Source organism: Lacerta agilis, chromosome 1 (assembly GCF_009819535.1).
Source record: "Lacerta agilis isolate rLacAgi1 chromosome 1, rLacAgi1.pri, whole genome shotgun sequence".
Classification (NCBI taxonomy): domain Eukaryota; kingdom Metazoa; phylum Chordata; class Lepidosauria; order Squamata; family Lacertidae; genus Lacerta; species Lacerta agilis.
The window spans coordinates 39,969,665-39,997,525 of NC_046312.1; the positions used below are offsets into that span (position 1 = coordinate 39,969,665).

Consider the following 27,861-nt stretch of genomic DNA (forward strand, 5'->3'; position numbering starts at 1 on the left):
GTTAGAAAACTCTATGGGAAAGATTTTCCCCACCATATATCTGCTTGGAAATCTCTGCATAGAAATGTTAGCAATACTTCAAGTTACAGGTAGGTAGCCGTGTTGGTCTGCCATAGTCAAAACAAAATAAAATAAAAAATTCCTTCCAGTAGTACCTTAGAGACCAACTAAGTTTGTTCTTGGTATGAGCTTTCGTGTGCATGCACACGAAAGCTCATACCAAGAACAAACTTAGTTGGTCTCTAAGGTGCTACTGGAAGGAATTTTTTTATTTTATTTTGTTTTAGCAATACTTCAAGGCCTTCATCAAACGGTAGAACAGCTTCCTCCAGAGTCTTATTCCTGCAGATCATCCCTCGCCCTGCCTGCCACCCTTTCTTTTTTTGCATCAGCCTGCCTTGTAATGAAGGGGTTACTGTCCCGATGCAGTGTAATAGTCCTTGAGGGCTGACTTGGCTGGAACAGACGTTAACTTCCACAGTAAATCTGGCAGGAGCTGGTAATTATGGAAAAAGCAGCCAGGGGTCATGCCCAGCCAAAGCTTGGGAGTAGCAGAGCAGAAAATCAAAACAGGGGGGGAAGGGAAGTTACGCTCATCATCGCCTTCGGCCTTCCCTGCTCTCCTCTGAACTATCAGGGGCCTGTCATCGGTTTGTTATGCTTAGAAGCAGCCCCTGGAAGATGAGGTAATAATCATGTTAAACATTAACTGCCTTAGCACTCGTGGCACTGTAAACTCACCTTCATCTCTGCAGTTTGACCATGGAAAAGCTCTCTGTGGTGGCAGACGGAGTGCTTGTTCCTCTGGTTTTGTTCCGAGACCTGCTGTACCTTCGCACAGCCAATATGTTGCCCCTCAGGGTCTCATTCTGCAAATGATTAGCATTAGCACTCACTAACCAAACAATAAAATGGCAGGGAATCAGCAAGCAGGCCTGCAGAAATCTGGAGCAACTGTCCACCGTTTGATTGTGTAATTTCTGTTTGATGGGTAAATATGTTCAGCATATAAATGTAACGTGTGTTTTTTTTTGGGGGGGGGGGAGGGTGAACTCCAGCTGCACTTGATCCACATAACCCTCCCCCCCTTCTTCACAGGGTAAACTGATCATCACCAAACATAGGAAGCTGCTTTATACCAAGTCAGACCATTGAATCATAGAATTGTAGAGCTGGGACACCAAGGCTTATCTAGAACAAGCCACTGCAATGCAGGAATAGGTCCATCTAGCCTAATATTGTCTCCGTTGACCATCAGTGGCTCTCCAGGGTCAGTCCTACCTGGAGACGCCAGGGATTGAACCTGCAACCTGATGTGTGAAGAGCCTGTGCTCTCCCACTGAGCCATGGCTCTTCCCAACAGGTTGTATGGCTGTGGTTGAGGCACATAAACTGTCACAATGTATAAGATGAGGCAGCAGTAATGATCTAACAGGCATCCTTTATTGCAGATATTAATATTGGGCAGCATGAAGCAATTGGATGCATAAAAACGGAATCCATTTGGACTATAAATTGTCCAGAACCAACTTCAGGCTAGTTTGCCAGAATCTGGTTGGCCTCTGTGATAACAGGATGCTGGACTAGATGGGGCACTGGCCTGATCCAGCAGGCCTATTTTATGTATTTTATAAGCTAATGGAGATTTTGTGATCCAGCAGGCTGTTCTTATATTCTCGTGTTCACACACATAAGTACTCCTTGCGATGACATTCTCATTCAGAGATGCACCAGGGTCTCCTCTGAGCTGGAGACAAGCACAGGAGCCTTTTCGGCTGCCCAGCAGAGTCCCGTTTCAGGCTGAGTGGCCATGGATAAAGCTGAAGGGGGAAAGGGAGAAAGAGTGTTTACTCATTAAACCTTTAACAAGCTGCCCACCCTCTGCCTTGTCTAGTGCACTATAGGTTGTTTAATGAAGCAGATATACACTAAAACAGAAACTCCCTTATTAAAAAGCTCAGGGCCATGAACTAACTCAAAGGAAAGAGCTCAGCCTCAGCAGCAGCAGCGGGAAGGTCGAAGGCCACCCATAGGTTATGCCGAATGCTTTTGTCCGAGATTTGCAAGCTGCAATGCCGTTTGCTGGCTCAGTTTACTTTGTACAAAATGTTGGTTTTGCAGATAAAGTGTCCCACACCTTGAGTTTCCATTGGCACACTCATGAGTGCAGTTGCCTTTCACGGCCTCTTCGAAGGGTAATTGGGCTTGTTGAATGTTCTCAGAGCCCCGTGCCAATGAAAGGGGGCCCCTCCATATTGTGTATTCATTTTCCATATGTAGTTTTGTTCAATCAAAACATTGTTTGGAAGGCTTCCTAGATAAATGTCCAAACACATCCATTAAGTGCTTATTCTAGTCAATTGGTTGTGGGGGGAGGCTATGCCTCTTCCACTGGATCAGAGCCAACTTTTAGCCTACATTTGCATCATAGATTGTCTACAGGTTGTAGCTTGTCATATACTGAAATCACACATAGAATCATAGAATTGTAGAGCTGGAAGAGACCCCGAGGACCATCTAGTCCAACCCCCTGCAATGCAGGAATATGCAGCTGTCCCATACGGGGCTCAAACTTGCAACCTTGGTATAATCAGCACCACGCTCTAACCAACAGAGCTATCCAGGCATACATTTTTTAAAAAGTGTTTATGACCACTTGGGGTGTTCCCCTACTTCAGTCCACACAAACTAAGGCAGAACAAGACTCCACATGATGTTTTCGTATTAAAATGGCACACACACCCTCTAGCTAGAGTAGGAGAAGACATCTCTCTGCTGTCCTATCCCAGGTGGTGGCCCACATTGCTTTTGACTAGAGGAAAACACCATCCCATCATATTATGGATGCTTTAGCTGAGATTCCTGCAGTGCAGGGAATTGGACTAGATGGCCCTTGGGGTCCCTTCCAACTCTGCAATTTGATGATTCTTTGATCATACTGTGGTTGGTGCCATGCTGCTAGTGTGATAATTTGTCATAGAGATGTTCTTCTCAAGGCCAGCCCAATATTGTTTGCCATATTTGCCCTGCCCTGATTTTCAGATGTTGCTACTTGCTAGGTTTAGATCAGAATAGATGAGACTAGAATGTGTGTGTGTGTGTGTGTGTGTGTGTGTTAAAAGGTAAAGGGACCCCTGACTGTTAGGTCCAGTCGCGGACGACTCTGGGGTTGTGGCGCTCATCTCGCTTTACTGGCTGAGGGAACCGGCATATATGTGGCCAGCATTGCGAAGCACAGCAGTGCACGGAAACGCCGTTTACCTTCCCACTGAATGCTTTTGAACTGCAGGAGCAGGGACCGAGCAACGGGAGCTCACCCCGTCACAGGGATTCGAACCGCCGACCTTCTGATCAGCAAGCCCTAGGCTCTGTGGTTTAACCCACAGCGCCACCTGCGTCCTAATACCCGTGTGTGGTGTGTGTATTAGGCATGCCTTAAAAAGGATTGTTTAGTTTTGAATAGAGAAAGGCAGCTGCTGTAGATATAAGATTTGCAGCCTGCCACAGTTCAAATATAAGAGTGAAATCCAGAAAAGGAAAAGTAGATTGTTCTGATAATAGGAAACAGACGTTCCTCAATAGATCATCAGTTCTGATTGCAGCAAATCTGGCCCTGATCTAATTACCTGTAAATATCATTGTGACAGCTGTTTACAGTTTTCACAGTACAGCTACCAATATCTGAACATGCCGAGGGACATGAAATTGTCTATGGCCATGGGACATCTGGGACATGGTGTATGTTGTGTGTTGATTGTGTGCATAAAGCATGCTGGATACATAGTGGCGTGAGTCGTAAAGTAGGCTGGATAAGTAAAAGGATTTCATTATGGAAACTTTGCATAAATAAATCTGTACGTGATATGAGCGGTGGCTGTGGTCTCATCTCAGCTCGGAATTAATTACTTCAGAAATGGGGGGGGGGTTATAGTTGCATTTATCATTCATATTAATTTCCCAGCCAATTGGGGATCAGCAGCCTATCTATATGATAGCAGTGTTCCTTTGAGGATGGCAGTGATGGAAGCATGAACATATTAGAGCATCATGTTCTTGAGCACCTCAGCAGAATGTTAACTGGTTTCATGAATCAGATCACAGGATTACTGAAATAAAATTCTCCATCCAGCCCCTAAGTGTGGCAATCCTGAAAAAATAATCCAGTCAGAAGTTTGTTGCTAGTTTCATAAGTTTTAATTAGTGTTTCATATTCACTATTGCCTCTTCATATCTAGTTTTTCCTTGGCAGAGAACAACACTCATACAGTATTTATTTATTCTCTCTCTCTCTCTCTCTCTCTCTCTCTCTCTCTCTCTCTCTCTCCCCCCGCGTGTGTATAAGAGAGAGAGAGTGAGAGGGTGTGTGTTATATGGGAAATCCCTACTCCCAGAGTAGTTATATCTTAAAGATTACGCTAGAAGAAAGGACTCTGTTTCTACAGCTTGCTCTTTTTGAATTCACACAGAAATATGTCCCCTTGATTTTTAACAGAATTTGCTCCCAAATTCTGCTCTGCTGCAGGGTACCAGTTATTCTTAACAATACATAAAGAGCAGTGGCACAATTAGGCAATTTTAGACTCTGGACTTCATGATGCTATGGAGAACTTCCTCTTCAGATGGCAATGTGTATTACTTCATTTAATATATATATATATATATATATATATATATATATATATATATATATATATATATATATATATATATATATATATATTGTTAAATCATTCCTCCTACATCTGAGGGCCCTCCTGTTCACAAATTAAGCAATGTGGACTAAAGTAGCTTCTGGAGCCCCTCCAGGATTAGAGGCCCTGAAATTTAAGATTCATTAGTTTCATAGTAGATCTGCCCCTCTCCAGGATGGTTTAATATGTTACATTTTCCCTTATATAACTATACCCAAAATTCTGTGTACTGTCATATGTTGGGAAGCATCAGCATACATAAGTGCCAGAGTAGTGTGGTTTTGACGCATGGTGACTGATGTATACAGGTGTGCATGTCTCCCAACCACCCACATCCATGTAGGTAAATTCAAAGCTTATTCGGTGCACATGACTTCCACCAAAGAATCCTGGGATCCAGGGGCGTCGCTGGGGAGGGGCGGTAGGGGCGGTACGCCCCCAGTGACAGGGCGACAAGCGGCGGGTGGGGGTGACAAGCGGTGGCCCCTCCCGCCACTCCCACGCGCCGCCGCTCCCTCTGTCACCCCGGGAGCAGCAGCGCTGCACGGACGGGGTGCTCGCTCGGCCGAGCGAGCACCCCGTCCGTGCAGCGCTGCTCCTCCCAGGGTGACCGGTGGTGCGTGGGGAGTGATGGGAGGGGCCGCCGCTTGTCACCCCCACGCACCACCGCTCGCTCCATCGCCGTGGGAGCAGCAGCACACAATGTGTGCGGTGCTGCTGCTCCTGGGGCGACGGAACGAACGGCGGCAAAAGGGAAAGGGGTGAGCAAACGGGCGCTTCCCCCCCTTTCGGCCACCTAAACGCGCCAGCTTTGCTTCTCCCCCCCTTTCAGCCGCCCCTTTCGGCGCTGGCTGGGCTGCGGAGCCGAAAGGGGCAGCCGAAAAGGGGGGGGGAGAAGCAAACAGGCGCGTTTAAGCGGCCGAAAGGGGGGGGGAGCGCCCGTTTGCTCCCCCCCTTTCCCTTTTGGACGCTTCTTTCGGCGCTGGCTGGGCTGCGGCTCTGCAGCGCAGCCGGCACCGAAAGAAGCGAAAGAAAGGGGAGAAAAGCGCCCGTTTGCTTTCCCCCCCTTTTCCCTTTCGGACGAAAGGGAAAAGGGGGGGAAGCAAACTGGCACTTTTCTCCCCTTTCGGACGCTTCTTTCAATGCTGGCTGGGCTGCAGAGCCGCAGCCCAGCCAGCGCCGAAAGAAGCGTCCAAAAGGGAAAGGGGGGGAGCAAACGGGCGCTCCCCCCCTTCGGCCGCTTAAACGCGCCTGTTTGCTTCTCCCCCCCCCCTTTCGGCCACCCCTTTCGGCGCCAAAAGGGAGAGAAAAGGAAGCAAAGCGGGCGCGTTCAAGCAACCGCTTTGCTTTCCTTTTTTCCCCCTGCGGGGGCATCCCCAGGGGCATGGCATCGCGCTGTGCACGTGCGTCATGACGCATGCACATGCCGCAATGCCCCGCCCCAGGGGTGCCTCTTGGCTTGCCGCCCCTGGCAGCCAGGGGCGTCGTAGGGTGGGGGCGGGCCGCCCCTCGTCCCGCCCCTAGGCGGGTGTGTGCGGTGCTGCTGCTCCCGGGGTGACAGAGGCAGCGGCGGCGCGTGGGGTGACAAGCGGCGGCCCCTCCCACCACTCCCACGCGCCGCCGCTCCCTCCGTCACCCCGGGAGCAGCAGCGCTGCACGGACGAGGCTCCCGAAGTGGCGGCCCGGCATCCCCGGGGGCGGGGCGTCGCCGCGTGTGCGTGCGTCATGACGCACGCGCAGCGATGCCCCGCCCCCGGGGATGCCGGGCGGGGGCTTGGGGGCCTCGGCGGGCTGCAAAGAGCCCCGAAGCCGCAGCCTGGCACCCCTTTGCGCTACGGCAGCGGCTTCGGGGCTCTTTGCAGCCCGCCGAGGCCCCCAAGCCCCCGCCTGGCATACCCCGGGGGCGGGGTGTCGCCGCCGCGCGCGCGCGTCATGACACACACGCAGCGATGCCCCGCCCCCCAGGAGTGCCTCTTGGCTTCCCGCCCCGGGCAGCCAAGGGGCTAGGAACGCCCCTGCTGGCAGCCAAGGGGCTAGAAACACCCCTGCTGGGATCTGTATTTTGTTAAGAGTGCTGATAATTACAGTGTAGCTCTATGAGGCAGAAACTACAGTTCCCAAGATTCTTTGAGAGAAGCCATGCGCATTAAATAGGTGTTAAATAAACTATGGCGTGGATTTGCCCCTCTCCCCAGTATCTGCAGCCTGCAGTTCGGCCTATAAAGGCTTCCCAGCAGCATCAACTAACAGCTTCAGCTTATTTAGGGTTGCCATATTTCAAAAACTGGAAATCCGGACACAAAAGTTGTTGGGTTGTTTTTGTTTGTTTTGTTTTGTTTTTTGGCCAAAGCTTGGGCTACATTTGCCAGATGCTCTTCTTGTACTGTAAGTCTTAATGAGCACCACAGTGCCATAGAACAGACTGGGCGTCCATTATTTCAGATACCCCAAGTGACCCTTTTGTGAACTTCTAATCTGGCAAATCTAGATGTCAGTAGTATGGGGCGGGGATCTTGTTATTATGTGGGAAAGACCAATTTAAAGCTATAAATACCTCGTCTCCAGCCACAGAGTTATCATGATTCATCATATTTTTTTCCCTTTTGTAAATAATTTACAATACGATAGAAGAGAGATTTTTGTTTTGTTTTGTGGGATGAAATTGAAGCTAGTTGTTGCAACATGAGGGCAACTGTTAGGTAAATTCTGATGAAACAGGTCAGCTTAATCCCACCACTGAGGAAAAACAGTGTTCCATTAAGAAGAAAGGGAGGGAGAGGGAGAACGTGGGGTTGAGTCACTGTTTAATAAACTGAACATTACTCACTGGGGCTCAGATAATAAAAATAATGCCTAATACGTTTATACTGAGTCTAGAGGAAGAGCCACAGAATCGTGTTTCTCCTGAGAAACTCTTTGCCACAGAGGAGCCATAAAAATGAACATTAACAAAAGACTAGATGAGTTGTTTATGTAACCTTCCTAACCTTCCCTTCTACTCCCGCACCAGCACCTAAGGCCTGCTAATATGCCGATTACCAATTATGGGACAGATTCCCAGGGTTGCTGGTTTTACATGCCCAATTTAGCCAGTCCTTTCCTTGTATTTGTATTGCTGGTCTTGAAGAACAGATGACAGAAACCATATCATTGCATTCCTGAAATGCTCTGTCTCCAAAAGGTCCACAGTTCCATTCCTGTCTGAAATCCTGGAGCAGTCAGGGGCAACAATAGTGATCAACAGTCCGACTTGGTTCTCACTACAGCCAACCAAAGATAACCAACCACACCCTAGGCCACCCCAACCTCTCTCACTACCAAGGAAATACCACAAGTGAATAGTAAGAGAACCCACACAAGTGACGCTGACACAAAACCCCACACATACACTAAGTACAAGAATAGAAGCATAACCACCCAACCCCTACCCAACTCACCATTCTCCCCTTTCCTTCCTAACCTAATACTGCATGCAACACTAATGTCTCACAACTGATCTGTAGAAAACACAACTTGAAAAAAGAGACAAGGCACGTATTTTTGTAAACTAAGAAATCTTTAATTAAAAATAAACAAAATAAAACAGTCTGACTTGGTATAGGGCAACTTGCTATGTTCCCATGAAAAGACCACTGCTCTTCCAATGTTACTATTGCATTCTGCACCTTTCCTTCAAGGATACCATCGGCCGAATAAATAAAATTTACTTCCGCACTTGGCATTTACTCCAGAATGGTTGCGCTTTTTGTTCACTTGCTTTTTATGAGGCAGATATATGATGGTGTCATTCAATCAATCAATCAATCACACACACACACACACACACGTGGTTCTTCTGTCTTTTCTTATGGCTGTTCCAAATGACCTGTTAATTCACCATCCTGATTTGCTTGCACAAAACTTACACAGGAGTTAGGTCCTGTCTTCACTGAGCATTTGTTCTGATCTGTTTACAGGGTGGTTATATGGCAATGACCATTCACGCTGGTTGGCTTTGCACACCTTCCTATTCATCATTCATTCAACCCGTACTTTTCACTGCATTTCCCCATCACATTACTTTCCCAATCATAAAAAGTCACCACGCAATTTATTCGGTGCATATTATGCTTCCCAGTGGCATCATTTTATCAGGGTCATTGTGTGCTGGCGTGAAATCGCGTGCAATTGAAACACCCCATTCCACCCCCAACCCGCCTTTTAGTGCCATATTTTATTATGTTTCCAGGTCATTTCCGGGTTTGGCGCTGTGTGCACGATTGGTAATGCCTAAAATGGGGATTGCTTGGGTATTCAGTTGCAATTCCATGTAGCTTACAGAGGAAGAGCAATGGGATAGCATTAACAGCCACCAGCCTGGAAGCACCAAAAGCCACCCAGAACCCTCTTGGGTACAGATAAGAGGCAGCTTCCCACCCTTTCCAGCAGAAATACAGTCCAAAGATTTGTTCCAGAAAACGTTACAGACTCCAGAGCAAACTCAAGCCTCAAAGCTCTTGATTTCTTTAGCAGCTGGGAATGTTACACCAGAGCTGCTGCAGTCCGCACTGTGGGAACTGATGCTGCTAAATGGTCCAAAAAGCATTCCCCCGCCCTTCGTGCTAAAGCATGGCTCCTTCCAACATGTGGTTACATTTTCATAAATAGATTTTCTGCTATATCATCACATGTAGCATTTGCTACCTGGCACTGGAATCAGATTTAATTCAGGTGGCTTTGTTCCAAAAAGGAAAGAAATTCTGTCCCTTTAAGAGCTTTGAAGCAGAGCAACAACAGCCAAGGTGGGGATTTCCTGCCACTGCCACACTGTGATGGGAGAAGCTGCGCCTGTGGAACTTCCACCTGGCTTAGTGCCCTTAAAAGGACAGTCCTCTTTAGAATATGCACTGCTCTGACTTTGTGTGCCAGATCAATGGGCATTTCCAGTGTTCTTATCAATAGATATGTAGTGTGATTTGTGGTGCAAAATTGTCTGGCAGAGTATGAAAATACATTTTTTCCCTTTAAGACCACACACACCCTATACTCCTTATCCGTTTGTCTGGCAAGCTTGAATGGTTCTCAGTGGACATTTTCATCACCCTTCTTTAGTTATTATGCTCTTTCTGGTACTCACATGAATAAGTCATTTAGTAATAATCTGTTCTCTTGACTCCTTGACCTTTGACCTGTTGCAGCCAAAGGTGGCCAATGATGAATGAAAGCCAGTATTTGCTTCAGGCATTTTCACAAGTGACCCTAAATTGTGTGTTTGAAACACATGGGTTTGGGTTCAAGGACGAATTCAGAAGAGTAACTGAACGCAGTATAGTTTCACATTTGCAATAAGATTTTAACACGAAGCCAATTTAAGCCTTACGTGTGAAAATGCCCTTAGTTGTCTCTTTCTCCTTCCCGTTCTACAACCCGCACCTTGTAGCCTTGAAATGTTGCTCTTGGCAGGAACTAGGCCATGAGGGAGGTTACATTAGCATGAGCGTTCATTGTTTTCCGAAATGTTTTTCTTAATGTCTCGGGATGGGGGGTGGGGAGAGTGTGAGAAGTCAGGCTGAAAGGTCATTTGACCCCTTTGTTTGTTTTGGAATGCCAGATCCAACCGCTTCAGAAATGTTTCATGCACCCGGCACATTTCCATATATCCCACTTTAGATTTTCTCTGCCGTGCTGAGCAGTGCATAGCCCAGCAGAGTAACAAAAGAAGACAAGGGAAAAAGCCGAACGCATCTATGTTGAAAATAATAAAAGCATCTGTATGCGTACTCACAAATGAGTGGAGAATTCAATGTTACAAACCTAAGTGTTGATACTTGGAAGTACAGTATATCCTGAAACATCAAAGAAAAGTGTGGGTGCATAGAGGGTATGTTGTAGGCATCCTGTAACATAAAACAGGCCATTCTTCTTGAGATGGTTAGATTCCAGGGAAGAATTAAACCTGGTAGCAGGCAGATTGCAGTGTATGGTACAGTGGCAGCTAGGCAGAAGTGTCTAGCATGGTGAGGCAGAACAGCTTACCTGACCTCTCAGCAGGTGTGAGTCTCTGCTGCTTACTGGAAGGGGCAAGGTCAGTGCAGTGCAACCACTCCAGCCAAGCCACATTGACATGCTTTCATTTCATTGCCCTCCTCATCACCTCACCCCCCCCCCCTGCCCATGAGCAGCAGTGACTCACCTGCTGGGAGGTCAGGTAAGCACCTTCATGCCACCAAGCTATCCGCTGGTGTAGCAAGGCCATATTGCACCACACACTATGCAGGAGAGAGAAGACTCTGGAGATCTTCACTTACTGGTATATGACAGAAAGGTTGGTGGAAGAGAAGAAAAGACAGAAGATTAAAGGGAAATCGTGAGGAGGGTTAAAGTGGGGGAAATTAAAAGTAACAGTCTGGGGGTAGGAAATGGGAAACCGATGAGGAGTGTGGATTGTTTAATTAGAGAAAAGCTGAGCAAATGATGGCCAGATCCAGAAATGGTTGCTGTTTGGGTTCACAGATGTCCTGCATTTAAGGATTGGTTCAATGCCATGAATATCTTGGAAGTGGTGAAATCTCATGAAATCAGAGGGGTTTATAATATTTCCCTTCACTGATCTGATAGTAGAACCAAAGCTGGAAAATAACCTGTTTCTCTTTTTAAAATATCTACTTTGGACAAATAATATATTGGGTGTTACAGACAACATATAAGACTTGGGCTGCGTTCCTCCAGATGTTATGATACTACAACTTCCTCCAGCCAACATGGCCAGTGGTCAGCAATGATGGGAACTGTGGCCCAGCAACATCTGGAGGGCCACAGGTTCATTGTCATACTCAGAGCAGACTCCTTGAAATGAATGAACATGACTGAGATTCATGACTTTCAGTGGTTCTGCTCTGAGTAGAACTTACCATGCAAACCTGTTGATTGTTTGACCAGAACTGATAATACTGATATTGCTATTAAAGGGTACAAAAACATAACCACAATAAATGTTTAGGATTAACACATCCGTGTGCTGCTCTGGTTCGCCAGAAGCGGCTTTGTCATGCTGGCCACATGACCTGGAAGCTGTACGCCGGCTCCCTCGGCTGTTAACGCGAGATGAGCACTGCAACCCCAGAGTCGGACACGACTGGACCTAATGGTCAGGGGTCCCTTTACCTTTTTATGCATGTATGCTTAGAAGGAAGTTTCACTGAGTTCAACAGGTCTTATTCATTGGTTATGTGTGTATAGGATAGCAGCCATTGTCATGTAGCTGAATGTGAAATGTTGTCTTTGGTTGTGGATTTTACTCTAGTTAGGTGCTAGACATTTTTGGTGGTAAGGCAGGAGATACAACTGTAACAAAGACAAATGCAATACAAATGACTTCATGATAAAGATGCAGCTGGAAGGACAAAAGAGCCGCAGGGCAACAGTTTCTGTCTTGCTCAGGTAATGTATGGCTTGTGGGAATACACTTCGTGGATTCGTAAGAATCCATGGTTATTTGTTTATATTAATGTTTATTATGAACTACTTTTCATATCCTTCCATTTAAAAGTGAAAGTAAAAGTAAGATTCAGTGGGCACTTTGCCACTGAGATCACTCCGCCTAAAAATTGTAGTTCCAGAGGTTTTTGAAGTTGTCAATGGACGTTTATTCTGCTTCCTGCCTTTTTGGGAGGCAGCAACAGCATTTCTATTGGTAATATATCGATCGTGATGTCACACTTGGTTATCAATAAAAGGCTGAGGCTCCCCGCTTAGGCATACTTCTCAGTTAGATCTCAGTTATCTTGGTTCTTTTAGATCTCAGTTCGGTTAGGTTTCTTTGGAGTTTAGTTTAAGGGGTTTTTGGGGAGTGGGTTGGATGGGCTGGACGGGTTGGAAGCGCGTGCAGGTGGTAGTTAGGGTGTAGCTCGCGGAAGATTTGGCGGTAAAGGTTAGATAGCCTTTAGACCTAGCATAGGTTTAGATCGCGGAAGATTTGGCGGTATAGATTTAGCTAGCCTTAGCATTGCGGAAGATTTGGCGGTGCAGGGACTGTTAGTTTAGGGAAAGCCTAGCATAGGGCTAGGAAGTGTAAGAGCCTATGCGGGTCAGCCAAAGCCATAAAAGAAACATCGGTGTCTGTCTTTATTGGGGAAAAGGTAAAAGGATTTGATTTTTAAAAAAAGTTAGGGGTTTCACTTAGTGCTTTAACTTTGCCCTTAGTTTGGTCGCCTTTGCTTTGGTAACAGTACAGGAGGTCACAAGTGGTTTCAAGTTTAGTTTCGAGGCATCATCATTTCCGACTTACTCACGCAACTTCAGATTATGAGGCTTGGCCGGCGCCCGTGCCAATACGCACGTGGAACGCTGGCCGCATTTCCCCGGCAACTGGTATCCCGTGTGTAGGTGGCCTAGACTTACACACGGGAAGCTCCAGCACCGAATCCCCGCAACGGCTTATCTCTTTATCATGCTACTAATTTGGGTCTATGCATACTTAAAAAAATAAAAACAAGAGTTCAGAGAGGCTTCTTAGAATTGCAGGTAGGAAGAGTGCTGTTACGCTCATGCTCAGCTTTCAGGCTTTCCACAGGCAGATGCCTACCTAGGGCAGTGGCGGAGAGCAGGCAGGGGCAGGGCTAGCGCCCGTCCCGGGGCCGTGGCGCACTGCCCACAGTGGCATGACGCGCATCCTGGGGGCATGGCACGCCGCCTGCGGGGGTGTGGTCCCAGCGCAGGCAGGTGGGCAGCCGCGATGGCACCCCACTGGGATTGCGCTACCAGGGGCGGTGCGCTCCCCCCCGCACTCCTCTTCCTCTGCCAGTGACCTAGGGGTTGACAAAACCGGCCGCTGCTAGGGGTGAAGGCCAAGGGATGGAGCAAAAATCACCTATCAGACTTGGGAGTGTATGATGTTTATATGTGTGGTGCCATGCCTCTGCTGTCACAGCAAGATCAAACGCAGGAGAAGCTTCCTGTCCTCTCACTGTGGCACAAGGGTGGATCTTTTCATCCTTCCTCCTCGCCTTGCCCTCACGTAAAATGTAGTAATTTCTAATGTGGCTATTGCAGTAAAGTGGTTTCTTCAGGGTGTGTGTATGCCTCTGTCCACAGGCATCTGATTGGCCACTGTGGGAACATATTACTGGCCTAGATGGGCCATTGGTCTGATCCAGCAGGCTCTTCTCGTGTTTTTATGTTGAATTTACTCAGAAGAAAAAACAAAATAAAAAATAAAAAAATTTCTTCCAGCAGCACCTTAGAGACCAACTAAGTTTGTTATTGGTATGAGCTTTCGTGTGCATGCAAACTTCTTCAGATACCTTCACTCAGAAGAAGGTACTTCTGCTTCCTTTGGGTATTGATTTTTCATGTAGTTTTATTTAGAAACAGGCATCTATTTTGTATTGCTACTGGCATTTTATGGGGAATATACTGGGGAAATAATTTGGCCACATACAGGTTCATAAATTAAGTTGCATTTTCAAATATGTGTGCCAGTTTTCTTTCTCCTCTCTTTCTCTCTCTCTCTCTCTCTCTCTCTCTGCTATGCATGTGTTCTGTTACGGCTCCTAATCTAGCCTCACTTTCTCCATATTTACGACCCCCCTTTGAAAGGGCCATGCCTTCTGGTGATCATTTTTCAGCGGTGGCAGGCAGGAAGTGCTCCTTTTTAAGGATTCAGTGGACCACTGCAAATCAACAGAGTATCTTTCCTTTCCCAAGAGTTTAGGCCAGGTGCCGAGATTCCAACAATTCATGTCCCAGCCAGGGCCCAACAGAGGGAAAGGCTGTTCCCCATGTAACCTTTCATTATAAATACGGAACTTCATCACTTTTGTTTCACCGCAAATTTTTTTTAAAAAAGAATCTAATGTTCCTCCAGCACAGCTGAGGGGTTATAGATTCTTTCTCTCCCAATATTCAACAGATAAAAATAGAATATTTTACAAGCTCATGGAATACAATCCACAGCCATGAAAACCAATGGATCTTTTGCCATGGATCTCAATTAGATGCAGATGATGGCCTCACACCTGCCAACTTTCCCACTTGGGCTAGAAGACTATCAATTTTTATGGCAATATCTTTATCCTCACACTTTGTATTTTAATCTTCTAGACTCACCACCTGTCTTTTTGCTGGGAGGCCTTTCCAGCTCTCTAACCACTCTTGTTTTTAAACAGCACATTTATTTTCATTTATTTAATATTTTTTTATCCCGCTTTTCAAGGAAAATAGCCTCACGAAACAGCAAATAGGAATGTACAAACCAAATAACATGCACAGAATACCACAGTGTTTCGTTACATGTGGTGGCTATGCTGCTGAGAGAGACTAGAAAATTGGTGGGCAGTGTTAGGGAACAGGAGGACGGACTGTTTATTTTTATTTTTACTTATACACTTATTTATCCTCCAAGAAGTTCAGTGCAGCATGCATGGTTCTCTTTCCCCTCACAACAACCCTGCGAGGTAGGTTACGAGGCTTAAGGATGGTGGCTGCCCCAAAGTCTCCTGGTGAGCTTCATGGCTCAATAGGGATTTGAAACTCGGTCACCAAAGGCCCGAGTTCAGTACCCCAACTATTACACCACACCGGATCTATTTATATTAAGCTCTTAAGGACCATAACCATTATGCTAGGGGCAGTAGTGCAGAGGGCAGCGCACTGGAAGTTTTCAAATGGAAGAAACATAAGCCCCTGCCTTTATATAATTTTGATGAGTTGGCATGTATCGTAGGAAAGGTAACAGGAATGGATGAGTTTCTCGATGGTGCTCTGCCACTGTTTGCTCCTCTAAATATAGTGGATCTGTTCATTTCCATTGCCTTGCCAACCTGGTGCCCTCCAGATGTTTCGAACTACAAATTTAGTCACGTTGGCAAAAGCTGTGTTGCACCTTTGCAGCCCAGAGGGCCCTGATTTCCCTTTCTCCAAGAGAAAAGTATCTCTAGCAGTGTCCCCAAATTCCTTCTTTGCATGCTGCTCCCTCCAGAGTTTAAAGAAGCCCAGGGCTTAGCATGGCAAGAGACAAAGGAGGCCTGGGTTCTGACGGCTGGCCTGCTCTATTTTGCTTGAATTCCTTCAAGATCTGTTTTTTTTATTAACTGCTTTGTTATTATTGTGCCTTATCTTGGTGTAAGTAGTTTAAACTTTCTCATGCAAGATTCTCATTCCCAGCATAAGGAAGAAGGACTACGTCCAGGGTCAGAGAAGCAACATGCCTCTGAATGCCAGTTGCTGGGAAGCACACAAGAGAGGAGAGTGCTGTTGTGCTCTGGTCCTGCCATTGAATATAACATAGGCATCTGGTTAGACACTGTGGAGGTGGACTGGATGGGCCATTGGCCTGATCCAGCAGGCTTTTGCATTCTTCAGTGTGGTTTAAAAACACCGGTGACTGTGTAGGTTTGGAAAGCTGCTGCTCAGACTCCCTCACAAATGCAGTTGCATGTCCCGTTTGTCCGAGGGCTGCTTGTCTGATGCAAATCATCCTTGAAAGAAGGCTTTTTGCCATGGAGAAATGGCAGGTTGTATGCTTAACCCTTTCTCAGTGTGGGCAAGATTCAGCTAAATTGTTGCTTGTGCAACAAGACTCCCTTGCCCTCTGCCAGAGAGGGTGTTGTTGTTTTTTGCAGGGGAACCCAGAAACATGTTTGTGGGGACAGGGGGGGGGAAGGAAAAGTCTATTGAACAACCGGACCTCGTTTCCTTCCTGCACACCCCACTTAGTGCTACACTGAATTCCACCTTGTGTGTGTGAGCCATGCACTCCCTAATCTAGGTTTGCTGAGCTTTTTTTTGGGAAAGTTGTTGAGCTGATTTTGGAAAAACCTGGACATATGGCAACCCTACCTAAACTAGTCCACTGCCCTCAGGTGCATGGAAAGATGTTGCCTCATTGCCAGCGCTGAAGTGAGTTTCAACCGCCTTCCCAGCCAGCATCTGCAGATGAAATGGGGAATGCTGTCTTGTCCTTGGCTAGCCCTGGAGGGTGCACTGAAAATTACCCTTAAAAATAAATAAAGGTAATGTCCACATTGTTCATTTAATATAGATTCTCCCTGGGAAACTCAGGAGTGCCAGAGTTAACATACCTGCACTTGAAACCAAACTGCATCACCTGAGAACTGCAAAGCGTACCTTGGCAAGCCTTTCCAAGGTTACTTAGTAAACCAGAGATAAATTGCTGGTGTAAGCACCCTGTGGTGTTTGGAAGAACAGATCCCTTTCCTTTTGAAAAAAGAAAATCACTGCTGTTACAGGCTGTACTGTTGCACGTTATGAAGGTAATGTGTGCGTGCGGCTGTGAGCTTCAGAAACAGAATTTTGACCCTCTCTTCAGGCACAATGGCCAGCACCCTGGCAGCTCACTGAGCGCTCCGACTCTGTTACCTAATCTCCAGCTGTGGGCCCTGTTTCGTGCCAAGTCTCCTTTGGCTCTGTCTAGTAATAATAGTTTCTGGAGTCCGGCCAGGGACTCCTGCCAGTTCCAGTCACACTCTGCTAATGCAAGAGGCAGAGTTTATTAATTCATCGCCAAGGCCCATTGTCTGGGACACTGCCTGGCTGTTTATTTACTCCAATATGGGCCGCATTTATGCAGAAACAGCAAGCAAGGGGACACTCTGTTGAAGAGACGTGGGACCTTCTGCAGAGCTATAGAAAACATTCAGAAAAGAGGTCCACTTCACAAGAGCCTGCTTTTAGTGAACCATAGGGGGAAAGAGTAATAATCTCCCATCATATCCTCATCCCAAAGTGCCTTTGTTTTCTTTCAAGAGCAACACACACACACACACACACACACACACACACACACACTAATGACCAGCATCAGTAGAAAGCAGAGAGTCGGTTTGAGAATAAAAGAAGGAAAAGCTGAAGACCAGGGTTGTTTGGGAAATCTTTAACTCACTCCAGAAATATCAGGTCAACTTAACATCAAGTGGCATGATACCACTTTAAACAGGCATGGCTTTCCCCAAAGAATTCTGGGACCTGTAGCTTGTTAAGGGTTCTGGGAGTTGTTAAAAGAGACCCCTATTCCTTTCTTAAAGCTACAATTTCCAATGTTGCCTATGAAGAGGGATTAATTGTTAAAGCACTCTGAAAACTGTAGCTCCACGCTGTACCCAATGCTTTTTTCTGGGGGTACCCAAGGGTACACAGTACTGACACTCCCCCCCCCCATGTTAAAAGTGTGGCACTTACTGTAACAACTTCAAATGCCACACCTGTTCAACAAAGTGCATTCTGGTAATTTAATCAGGCTTTTTTTTTTTTTTTTTTAAATCACCCTTAATTGAATTCATGTAAACAAATTGTCAGGGGGGTGGGGAGTGGGATGCGGTTTGCAGAATCTGTGTCAACTCTGTTTGCCGTTGTTTAGGTCAGTTTGCGTCTGATTCTTTTCTTGCTATTGTAACCTAGTTTTGTGTTTAATTTCCTGTGTTCGTAATTCCAGACACAGACTTCCAGTATTGCGTGTGAGCTGGTTGGTGTTTTTTTGTGTGTTTTTTTAAATGAGCTTTCTGTGGCTTGAAGCTACGAGGATTTAAAAATAGCTCTTATCACTAGGCTCTTCCTGCTCACAAAGAGACTGCAAGGAAGAGCCGCAGGATGTGCACCTTGCACAATAAGGAGCAGGAAGTGGGTTGTGATGGCAGCAGAAGGTCCAGGTTGCTCAAAGTATCTTTCCTTATCTCTGTCCCTTCCTGAGAGCATGGCTAGGTGTATGGGTATTAAGGGCGCCACCAGACTGCACGCGGCAGCAGATAAACTGGGCAAAATGAAATTGCAGAAATTGGAGCACACACAACTCCAGTGTAAATGCAGGAGGCTCTTCTATAAAGCATAACTGAAGTTGCACTAACAGAACAGGAGTTGGGAAGACACACTATTCAGTGGAGACATGGGAAACGGATGGGGAGCTCACCAGTAGATAGGGTGGCTGTGCCTCCTACTTTACAGAGGACAGTCCTCAATTTGCAGGGTTGTCTGGTCAAAGTCCAGTTGCATCTTCTACAACATTGAAAAGGATCTTGTCTTAAGAACATAAGAAGAGTTTTGATGGAACAGACCAAAGATCTATCCAGTCCAGCATGTGAGTGAACCCCATTGACATGTACAGAATTGTGCCGTTAGTGTGATTGCTGACTGGAAAAAAACCTTGGTCGGAAATATGATGGATATTTAATGTCACCTGCCACTTTCTACTTTCCCAGAGATACCGTATTGTTCTGAAACTTTTATTTGGTGTATTAGCATTTCGTTTCATCAGCACTTTTTGACATTTCTCTGCTCACGCCCTTTCCAGAGCCTTTGACAAACTATGTCAAAACAAAACAAAAAGTGCACGTTCCTTCCTATAAAGATTATGGGGCATTGCAAGCATTCTGACCAAATGCAGGGAAAGAATTGAGTGCACCAGAGAAGGCTGAATAACAGGTGGTGGAATGAACAGTTGATATGGGACTTCTTAGACTAAGCTCAGGCCAAGCATCTCACTGGGGTTCCTTTAAACCATCAGAAGAGGTGTGAAATGTCTTCTGCTTTCTTGTTTGGTGTGCAGAAGCCTGTAGTTACTGGAACTGAAACCTGGATTTTGTTGGTGTCCTTCTGGTGCAAAGATTGGAAACATGCCTTGCCCTTGTGCCCCTTCAGTGCAAAAAGAATTGAAGTATCCAGCGGCGGAGGAAGCCTCTTCACCGCCCGGGGTGGTGGTGTGGAGGCACCCCCCCCCCCAGGGCCAGGGCGTCACAGCGTGTGTGTCATGATGCCACAACGCGTCGGATGCACTGCGCATGCCCGGAATTTCTGGGCATGCGTAGTGGATCCGGCCGGCGCAGCTGCAAGCCGGCGAGCAAGCAGTGGGTCAGGCAGCCCCACGACCCGCCGCTCGCTTGCTGCAGGAGCAGCAGCGCCGGGTCAGGCAGCCCCATCCGTAAAGAAGCACGGACAGGGTGCCGGGCGGCAGGGGAGGGGCTGGGGAGTGTCACCCCCCCTCTCCTGGAACCGGGGGCGGAGCGCCCCCTACGCCCCGCCCTTCCTACGCCACTGGAAGTATGTTATAGAGTCATATGGCTATGTGGTTTAAAAGATGGTGCTCTGAGGATAAAGATTCCATTCTGAAAGGGGGATATGGACCGTCACAACCCCCTGTTGACGTGCTCAGAGACGTGGGTCACTTCCAGATGACCTGTTTATTGAGCATTCATCCTGTTTGCAAGGAGATTAGACAACACCAGCTATTTATCTAACATTATTCCTGATTTGCTTGCAGGGAAGTTAGATGGCATTGCGCTGAGGAAATGTTATCTCACATTTCCCAGTACATTTTGTCATCACTTTCCTTATTTGCAAAATGTCTTCTTTTTTTTAGGGGGAAGGAGGGGGAAGCAGGTTTGATGTGCAAGAGCTCCAAATCAACTTTTTTTATATCTATCAAAATGTATATACTGCAACAACCTTTAAGCAGTTTACAAAGATATGTAACATTAAAATCATCATTAAAAAACAGGTATTTAAAAGCATTCAAAGGATGATTAAAATAGCTATAAAGAGTTGAAACACATGTAACTTTTATATGTTTGAATAGGCTTACCCAAACTAAAAATGTTTAAGTAGATGCTGAAATTTTAATTGCACAAACTGAATTGGCTGGTGTGTGATTGAATCAAACAACGACAATCTGAAAGCACCCCCCAAAGCTTTGAGTGGATTGGACTATAATCCTAAACTTACTACTGTATTCAGTAAATGTGCATAGGATTGCTGTATAAATCTTTTTAAAATGACTAGGTTTTCTCTGTTGATAAAAGTTTGATCTCAGTATTCTGTCCCATTTTAGCAGCACCAAAAACAGTAACCAGGATGTAGACAGATGAAGTCTGGATTCTCAGTGGTTGGAAAGAACAAGAGTAGGGAGAGGCTTAGCCTTCACCCATAGTTAGAACCTAGGGACATCAGAACACAAGAAGAACCTTCTGGATCAGGCCAGTGATCTATATCCTGTTCTCACCGTGGCCACCCAGATGCCTTAAGCACAAGAGCACTCATCTCTTCTGTGATTTCCAGCAACTGGGATTCAGAACCATTACTGCCTCTCACTGGAGGCAGAACATATCCATCATCACTAGGAGCCTTATCCTCCATGAATTTATATGATCCACTTTTAAAGACATCCAAGTTGGTGGTGATCACTGCCTCCTGTGGGAACAAGCGCCATAATTCAACTAGGCACTGCATGAACTAGTGTCTCTGAGAGTATGGTTGTTATTCAGGCCTGTGGAGAAAAGTAAAGATAGAGATCTTTTTGGAAATACTACTGCAAGGAAGGTAGTCACCCACCCTGACAGTGGGTGACTCAGCCCTCACTGGCAGGAATCCCCTTGCAAGGCACAAGCCTTCTTTCCGCTCAAACGCCAGTCATAATAATGGTGGCTATTTTGCTCATACTTAACATTTTGGAGTGCCTCTTATGTTCACTGCCTTTCGTAAGAGAGAACTGAAATGCTGGATTGGGAGAATGGAAAGATTCAATAACAATCTTTCCATTCTCCAAATCCAACTTTCTAGTCCTTGAAGGATTGCAAACTTCACTGATGTGACTGGGAATTGTAGCAGGATTCCCTCCTCGATCTTTTAAACTGGCACATACTCTCTTGCTATTTAGCATAGGTAAATGCTGGCTCAAACTGAATAAAATATTATATCTGGGGTTGATTTCAGGGAAGCTCTTCTGTCTTCCTGTGGTTGACAGATCAAACCTTCAGAAATGAAAAATAGTCAGCAGCTGTAGATTTACCAAAGAAACTGGAAGAAATACAACCTAATGACACAATATATTAATCATATTTGGGACTTAAAAAAAATTATGCAGTGTGTGTGTGTGTGAGTTAGAGAGAGAGTGTGTATTTTGGGAGTTGTCTTCAGGAGCACAACATTCAGCAGTATTTGGGCTTGTCCTACGTCCCTAGTATTGGTAAAAATAACTTCTTTCTCTAAAGTTAATTACAACACAGGGGAGTGATTCTTATCAATAATATGGATGAGGAGGACAACTGCTATTGCCCATGTCTCATGTTTAATTTTTTTTCAACCCATGACGTGATTACTAATCACATCATTAACATATAGCTAGGTCCATAGAGGACTTGTTTCCCTCCACTGGAATATTTGGCCAGACAAAATCTAGTGCAGCATCCTTAACCCACCCAGTGGCCATCTCCATGCCAAGGAGACCCAGGTGGCGCTGTGGGTTAAACCACAGAGTCTAGGGCTTGCTGATCAGAAGGTCGGCGGTTCGAATCCCTGCCACAGGGTGAGCTCCTGTTGCTCGGTCCCAGCTCCTGCCCACCTAGCAGTTCGAAAGCACGTCAAAGTGCAAGTAGATAAATAGGGACCGCTCCAGCGGGAAGGTAAACGGCGTTTCCGTGTGCTGCTCTGGTTCGCCAGAAGCAGCTTTGTCATGCTGGCCACATGACCCGGAAGCTGTCTCTGGACAAACGCCGGCTCCCTTGGCCTATAGAGCGAGATGAGCGCCGCAACCCCAGAGTCGGACACGACTGGACCTGATGGTCAGGGGTCCCTTTACCTTACCTTTATAGAGGACTTGTTTCCCTCCACTGGAATATTTGGCCAGACAAAATCTAGTGCAGCATCCTTAACCCACCCAGTGGCCATCTCCATGCCTTGATAGGAAGCCCATCTGTGGGACATGAGCACGACAGCCCTCTCCCCCTATTCCCCCCCAGTGACTGGCATTTGGAGGCAAAGTGTTTCAGATGCTGGGGGCAGTATAGGGCAGGGGCAAAACTAGACTTTATTTCACTCAGGTCAAAGACCAAGTTTGGCACTCCTCCCCATGTGCATTTGCGCGCGCACACACACACACACAGGCTGGGAGCCTCAATGGCACCCCCCTGGAGCCAGTAAAAAGCCTGGCTAGCCCCACCTCCCACCCTGCCATAGCTATGGCTCTGGTATATCGCCATCATGAGCCATAGTCACTGACAGCCTTATCCCCCCATTAATGCAAGCCACCTTTTAATCAGTGTAAATAACTGGTCAGGCATTTGCTTGAGCACACAGCATTTAAAAACAGGGGCAGGAAGATGCACACAAGCCCTGCCTACACTGTGTGCATTGCCTCCTGGTCAGCCCATGACCTTCCAGTGCTGAGGGCGGAAGGTCTGCTAAGGGCTTTTTCTCCTGTTTGCTTGAGTGTGAGTACATCCCTCAGCTTGATGGGTGGGGGGCAGGCTGATAGAATATGCTCCCCAATAACCCAGACATTTCATGTAAGTGCCTCCCGCAGACCTTTTGTGCTCAAGACCTGAAGCTCAGACCAATGAATGTGGCGATGGACATGCTCAGGGGCACTGGAATTGTCTCAGCTAGCTCCGTGATCCTTCTGGTTGCCCTTTTCTGCTGTGGTCTCTGAGCAGGCAGACTGTATGCAGCAGGCAGTCTGTTAGGATATTGACAATGATGTTATCCTAAAGAAGGAAATTGGGCTGTACCAGAATTCCCTGAAACAGCCTGAGCTAACAAGTGCAGGTGAATCCAAGAAGCATAACCACCTTGCTCCAAAGGCAGTCCTGTTCTTGAGCTCCAGCTGACTGGGGAAACAGGGTTACAATGGCAGGTGGGGATATGACCCAGCCATTCCTCTGGGTCATACATTGATCTGATTTAAAAGGTTGCTTGTTCCTTTTGTTAGGCAGGTTATTCTTAAGAACCCAGAATGACTGGTTGATGGGAGCTAATGGCTACTTGTGAAACTTTCTGCATATGAATGAGAAACCCATCAAAGCTTGAGGTAAGATATTGTGTTTGTTTTTGTGTAGTGCAGTTTGCTCTGGTCCATGGGGTCACGAAGAACAACAACAACAACAACAACAACAACAACAACAACAACAACAACAACAACAACAGGTGCAGTTTGCAAGAAGCAGGAGGAGAGTGAGAGCAGGTGGGTGAAGTGGTACAGTTCCTGCACAGCATGTAGGAAAGCATGTGATTTATGCTCTGCTTGTATATATTTTTTTAGAAAGAAATGTTGCCTAAATGGCTTAAGCATTCTATCTAGTCTTCTCCCATCCAGCTCCAAGAACTCACTGCTAGTGAGAATAGCGAGGGTGCATCTATCAACACAATTCCAATTTTAATGAAGGAAAAGCCTGGCCTGCAAGTAGAAAAAATTATACAGAAAGTTAGATAATATTGCCCATTAGAAAACTGATTTTTAAATATATATCCATATGACAAGCATTTCCATATTAATGCAGCATATTGTTTGATTTTTAACACAATATGGGATATCTTAAAATTTCACCAAAAAGAAGGTCTTATGCTCTTGTCTTTTTCTCCAGCTAATATCTGGTCCTGCTTTCTGTTTTTCCTTTCATTCAAGCAGTGGTTCCCAAATTTAAAGCACGGCATTTCAGGACCCTGCCAGATTGTCTAAGTTTTCTTAAATTCTCATTTCCTCTGGGCACTTGCTTCTTGCTTATAGTTACACTAACCGGTGGAGGGGGGAGGGAGGGAGGGAGAAGATTTCCAGATTGAAATTTCCACTCTGTAATCTTCACTTTTAATATTGTTTTATTCTCATGTTTCTGCGAGCTGCACGTGTACCTGCTTGGGCTTGAAAATGTCAATTCACTTCAAAGCCTGATCCGTATTGGTCTCTTCTTCTGAAAATTTCCCTCGCTGTGCAGAGGCTTACATTTCTCTTTGTTGGTTTTTGCTGTTTATTTTGGTATTACGTGTTCTGTAGGCTTCCTAGGGTGCACCTCCTGCTCTGAAACTCCTCCATCTGTTGTTTGCAGCATTCTCTTTCTCCACAGAGTTCCTTCACTTCCCATAGTGGGGTTTGCCTGTTGTCAAGAATGGGATGAATCCAGACTGTTAGTTGCACTTAGTTCCCATAGACATCAGCGAGATCAACTTCATGAGAAATGTGTCCAATTGAGTAGCAGTTACAACAAACACTAGTTTTCTTCTGGAGTCCTCTTAGCCAGCCAGGCTCCACCCTCTCACATGAGCAGAAGGCAGGAATCAAGAGGGGCATCTGGCAGGAAGAGGGGGAGTAGGGAGAGGTACTGGTACAGTGGTACCTCAGGTTACAGATGCTTCAGGTTACAGACGCTTCAGGTTACAGACTCCGCTAACCCAGAAATAGTACCTTGAGTTAAGAACTTTGCTTCAAGATGAGAACGGAAATCGGGTGGCGGTGGCGTGGTGGCAGCGGGAGGCCCCATTAGCTAAAGTGGTATCTCAGGTTAAGAACAGTTTCAGGTTAAGAATGGACCTCCAGAACGAATTAAGTTCTTAACCCGAGGTACCACTGTACAGTCAAATATTGGTTCTCAAACAGCTCCGTTTTCAAATGTTTCAGTTCCCGAATGCCGAGAACCCGGAAGTAAATGCTCCGGTTTTCAAACATTCCTCGGAACTCAAATGTCTGACACGGCTTCCGCTTGAGTGCAAGAAGCTCCCATTCGGAAGCTGCGCCTCGGTTGTCAAACATTTCGGAAGTCAGATGGTCTTCCAGAACGGATTACGTTTGACAACCGAGGTTTGACTGTACTGGTTAACATGAGGCCCACTATCCCACTTCCAAAAGCAGCTCCCTCAAAGAGGCTGTTGTCTCTGGAAGGCATTTTCATCAGGACTAGGCCCAACTGAGCCTATAAAGTAGCGATTGTCAAGGGGTGCGTCAGGAGATGATGGCAAGTGTGGCAGGAAGATACAAGGACAATCAGAAATGTTTGAACATTTGGGTATAGTATAGTATCAACACTGGAGGTGTGTGTGTGGCGGGGGAATATACAACCTGAAACAGTATCCACACCTCTCTTCAAGAGCCAGTGTGGTGTAGTAGTTAAGAGTGGTAGACTCGTAATCTGGTGAACCGGGTTTGCGTCTCCGCTCCTCCACATGTAGCTGCTGGGTGACCTTGGGCTAGTCACACTTCTTTGAAGTCTCTCAGCCCCACTCACCTCACAGAGTGTTTGTTGTGTGGGAGGAAGGGAAAGGAGAATGTTAGCCGCTTTGAGACTCCGGATAGTGATAAAGCAAGATATCAAATCCAAACTCTTCAAGAGCATTGCCTATTCTTCTACAGTTCTGCACAACATGTTGTTATGAACTCCTTGAGTTGATGAGATGAGACTTTGTCTCAAATTAGACCTATTATAAATGAGATTAGCTGGCAAAAGCAAGCTCACACCTCTCATTGAGTTTGTATACATACTTAAGGTACATATGTGAGAAGCTCTTTTATAATTATATTTTGGGAATGATTTATATTCTTATGTAGCTGCACTGCTTTATGATTTCTGGATGACCATGATCATATTATAAAGTAGTTGTGTTCTTTTGTTATAAATCAGGCATGGCTAGGAGTTGTTTTCTTTTTGTTTTCAAATAAGCAAATTTTTATTCTGGAAAGTTTGGCTGAGAGAAAAAATGTGTGAGAACCACTGCTAGCATAGACCATCAGTCTTAGTGGCTGAAGGTGTTCAGGAGACACACACACGCCCCAAAGCCAGTCCATCTGCACTGATGCTAAAGAAGGGAGGGTCTGCCTGGGACAGTGGAGTCAACCCCAAAGGGGTGACACCAGAGCCTTTTGTCTCTTTGGGCTGCATCTTTGGGATGTGCTCATGTTGACTATTGTCTCACTATAGTGAACCAAAACTCATTAAATCTACTCTTCATGTAGGCCAGCCCAACACATTTTAGCACCTGAGGCAGGGCCCAAAATGACATCCCCCTCCCCACCAGGAAAGAAGTTGTGATGGAAGAGCTACATCAAGAATGAGGGAGGAAGAAACATCAACATAGTGATCTTCTACTGTGTTGGATCCTACCACCTGTGGCAGTTGCCTCACTTTGACTCATAGGTGGGCTGGCCCTTAATACACTGGGGTCTGCTGGCCCTGTGGATGTTGCCACCTGAGGCAGTTGCCTCAAAGGTGGGCTGGCCCTGCTGTTCGTGGTTTGTCAGTCACTTCAAAATATGAAATAATAAAATTTGAGGATCACTCCAAAATCCACTGTTTGGAAGCCAACGGTTTCCCTTTGCAAGACCACCAGTGTCCACTGTCTTGCTGGTATTGTTTCCTTCAACTCTCTGAAGCCTCAAACTCCCCTTCCATTATTGCCATTTCCCTAATTCTTGTTATCAGATTCAAGATTCTGCAGGACCTCAAGTCTAGCAAGCAGAACAGATGCATGCAGTATTTGGCTGTATTGTGCTCATTCTGAAAAAGAATCAAACCCCACCCCCAAATCATCCTGAATAGACAGTTGATGTTCTTTTCCTCCCACATGCAGTTCTATCCCAGCTTCATAGTGCACTTGAAAAAGCTGATCCCAAGAGAACCTATGAGAGTCCATTGAGAAGGGGAGTCTTCATAGGCTGTTGACAGGAGTAAAAGGCTTCTTGGTAACAACGCTGAAGAGGAGCCCTCTTAATCTCCTAGCTCTTAATAGAGATAGACGGTTTCCATGAGGCTCAAGGTTTTTGAGGGGGAGAAGAAGAGGCTTCTTATGCAGTTCATGGGAGTTTGGCCTCAGTAAGGTTTCCTCATACTCTCCGGACAGAGTCTTGGCAGTTTTTCAGGGAATGGAAAACACACGGAAGGTTCAGCGAAAGCAGAACATAGGAAAATGGATTGCGGTGCAGCGAGTACATTAATATAAAGCAATAGTAATAAATTTTGCAATGTTTGCTTCTTCCTGTTATGGGCCCACAATTTCAGCACGTTACTCGCCACCATTCCATGCCTGCTTGGCAACCCCATGGATACATTGGGTGACGTAAGGCTGCAAGCCTAAACACACTTCCTGTCAGCCCTATTAAACATTAAGGGCTTCTGATTCGTGAGTCTTTTCCCCCCCCTAATAAAGTTGCCTCCACCCTTACCTGAGTGTATGTACCCTCTCTCTGAGGATCCAGAGCTCTTCCAAACCTCCCCATCCCTTTTTTTTCTTACCAACAGCTGAACAAGTGCTGAGGATATGGGGAGGAAAACGGACCTTAATCTTCACAGACAGCAGTGGAAAATGCAGATCCTTCATGCAAATCTGAAAGGCATCCAAAATAAACATATATGATCTGGAATAATTATGGCTGTACATCTCAAAGTTTATATGTGAACTGGTGCCAAAAGCTGATCCTTTACAACTGTGA

At 46.1% G+C, this 27,861-nt stretch overlaps 1 protein-coding gene and 1 long non-coding RNA gene across 5 annotated transcripts in view; one reads left to right on the forward strand and one right to left on the reverse strand.

Annotated features, from left to right (window-relative positions):
• Positions 1–372: 372 nt before the first annotated feature.
• LOC117044385 lies at positions 373–27,776 on the forward strand. The gene is made up of 2 exons (XR_004426288.1): positions 373–686; positions 27,671–27,776. It is a non-coding gene; the product is annotated as an uncharacterized LOC117044385 (long non-coding RNA).
• The window catches only part of BMF (Bcl2 modifying factor), an 86,526-nt gene continuing 60,365 nt past the window's right edge, over positions 1,701–27,861 (reverse strand). The window contains exons 5-6 of one of the 4 annotated variants that reach the window (XM_033145046.1): positions 27,595–27,755; positions 1,721–1,820 (exon numbers count right to left, since the gene is read on the reverse strand). In XM_033145046.1, coding sequence (XP_033000937.1) covers positions 1,796–1,820; positions 27,595–27,755 — 186 coding nt within the window. In that variant the 3' untranslated portion in view covers positions 1,721–1,795. Of the gene's footprint in view, positions 1,821–27,594; positions 27,756–27,861 lie in introns of all 4 variants that reach the window. The other 3 variants (XM_033145062.1, XM_033145054.1, XM_033145070.1) reach the window with 3 other exon arrangements.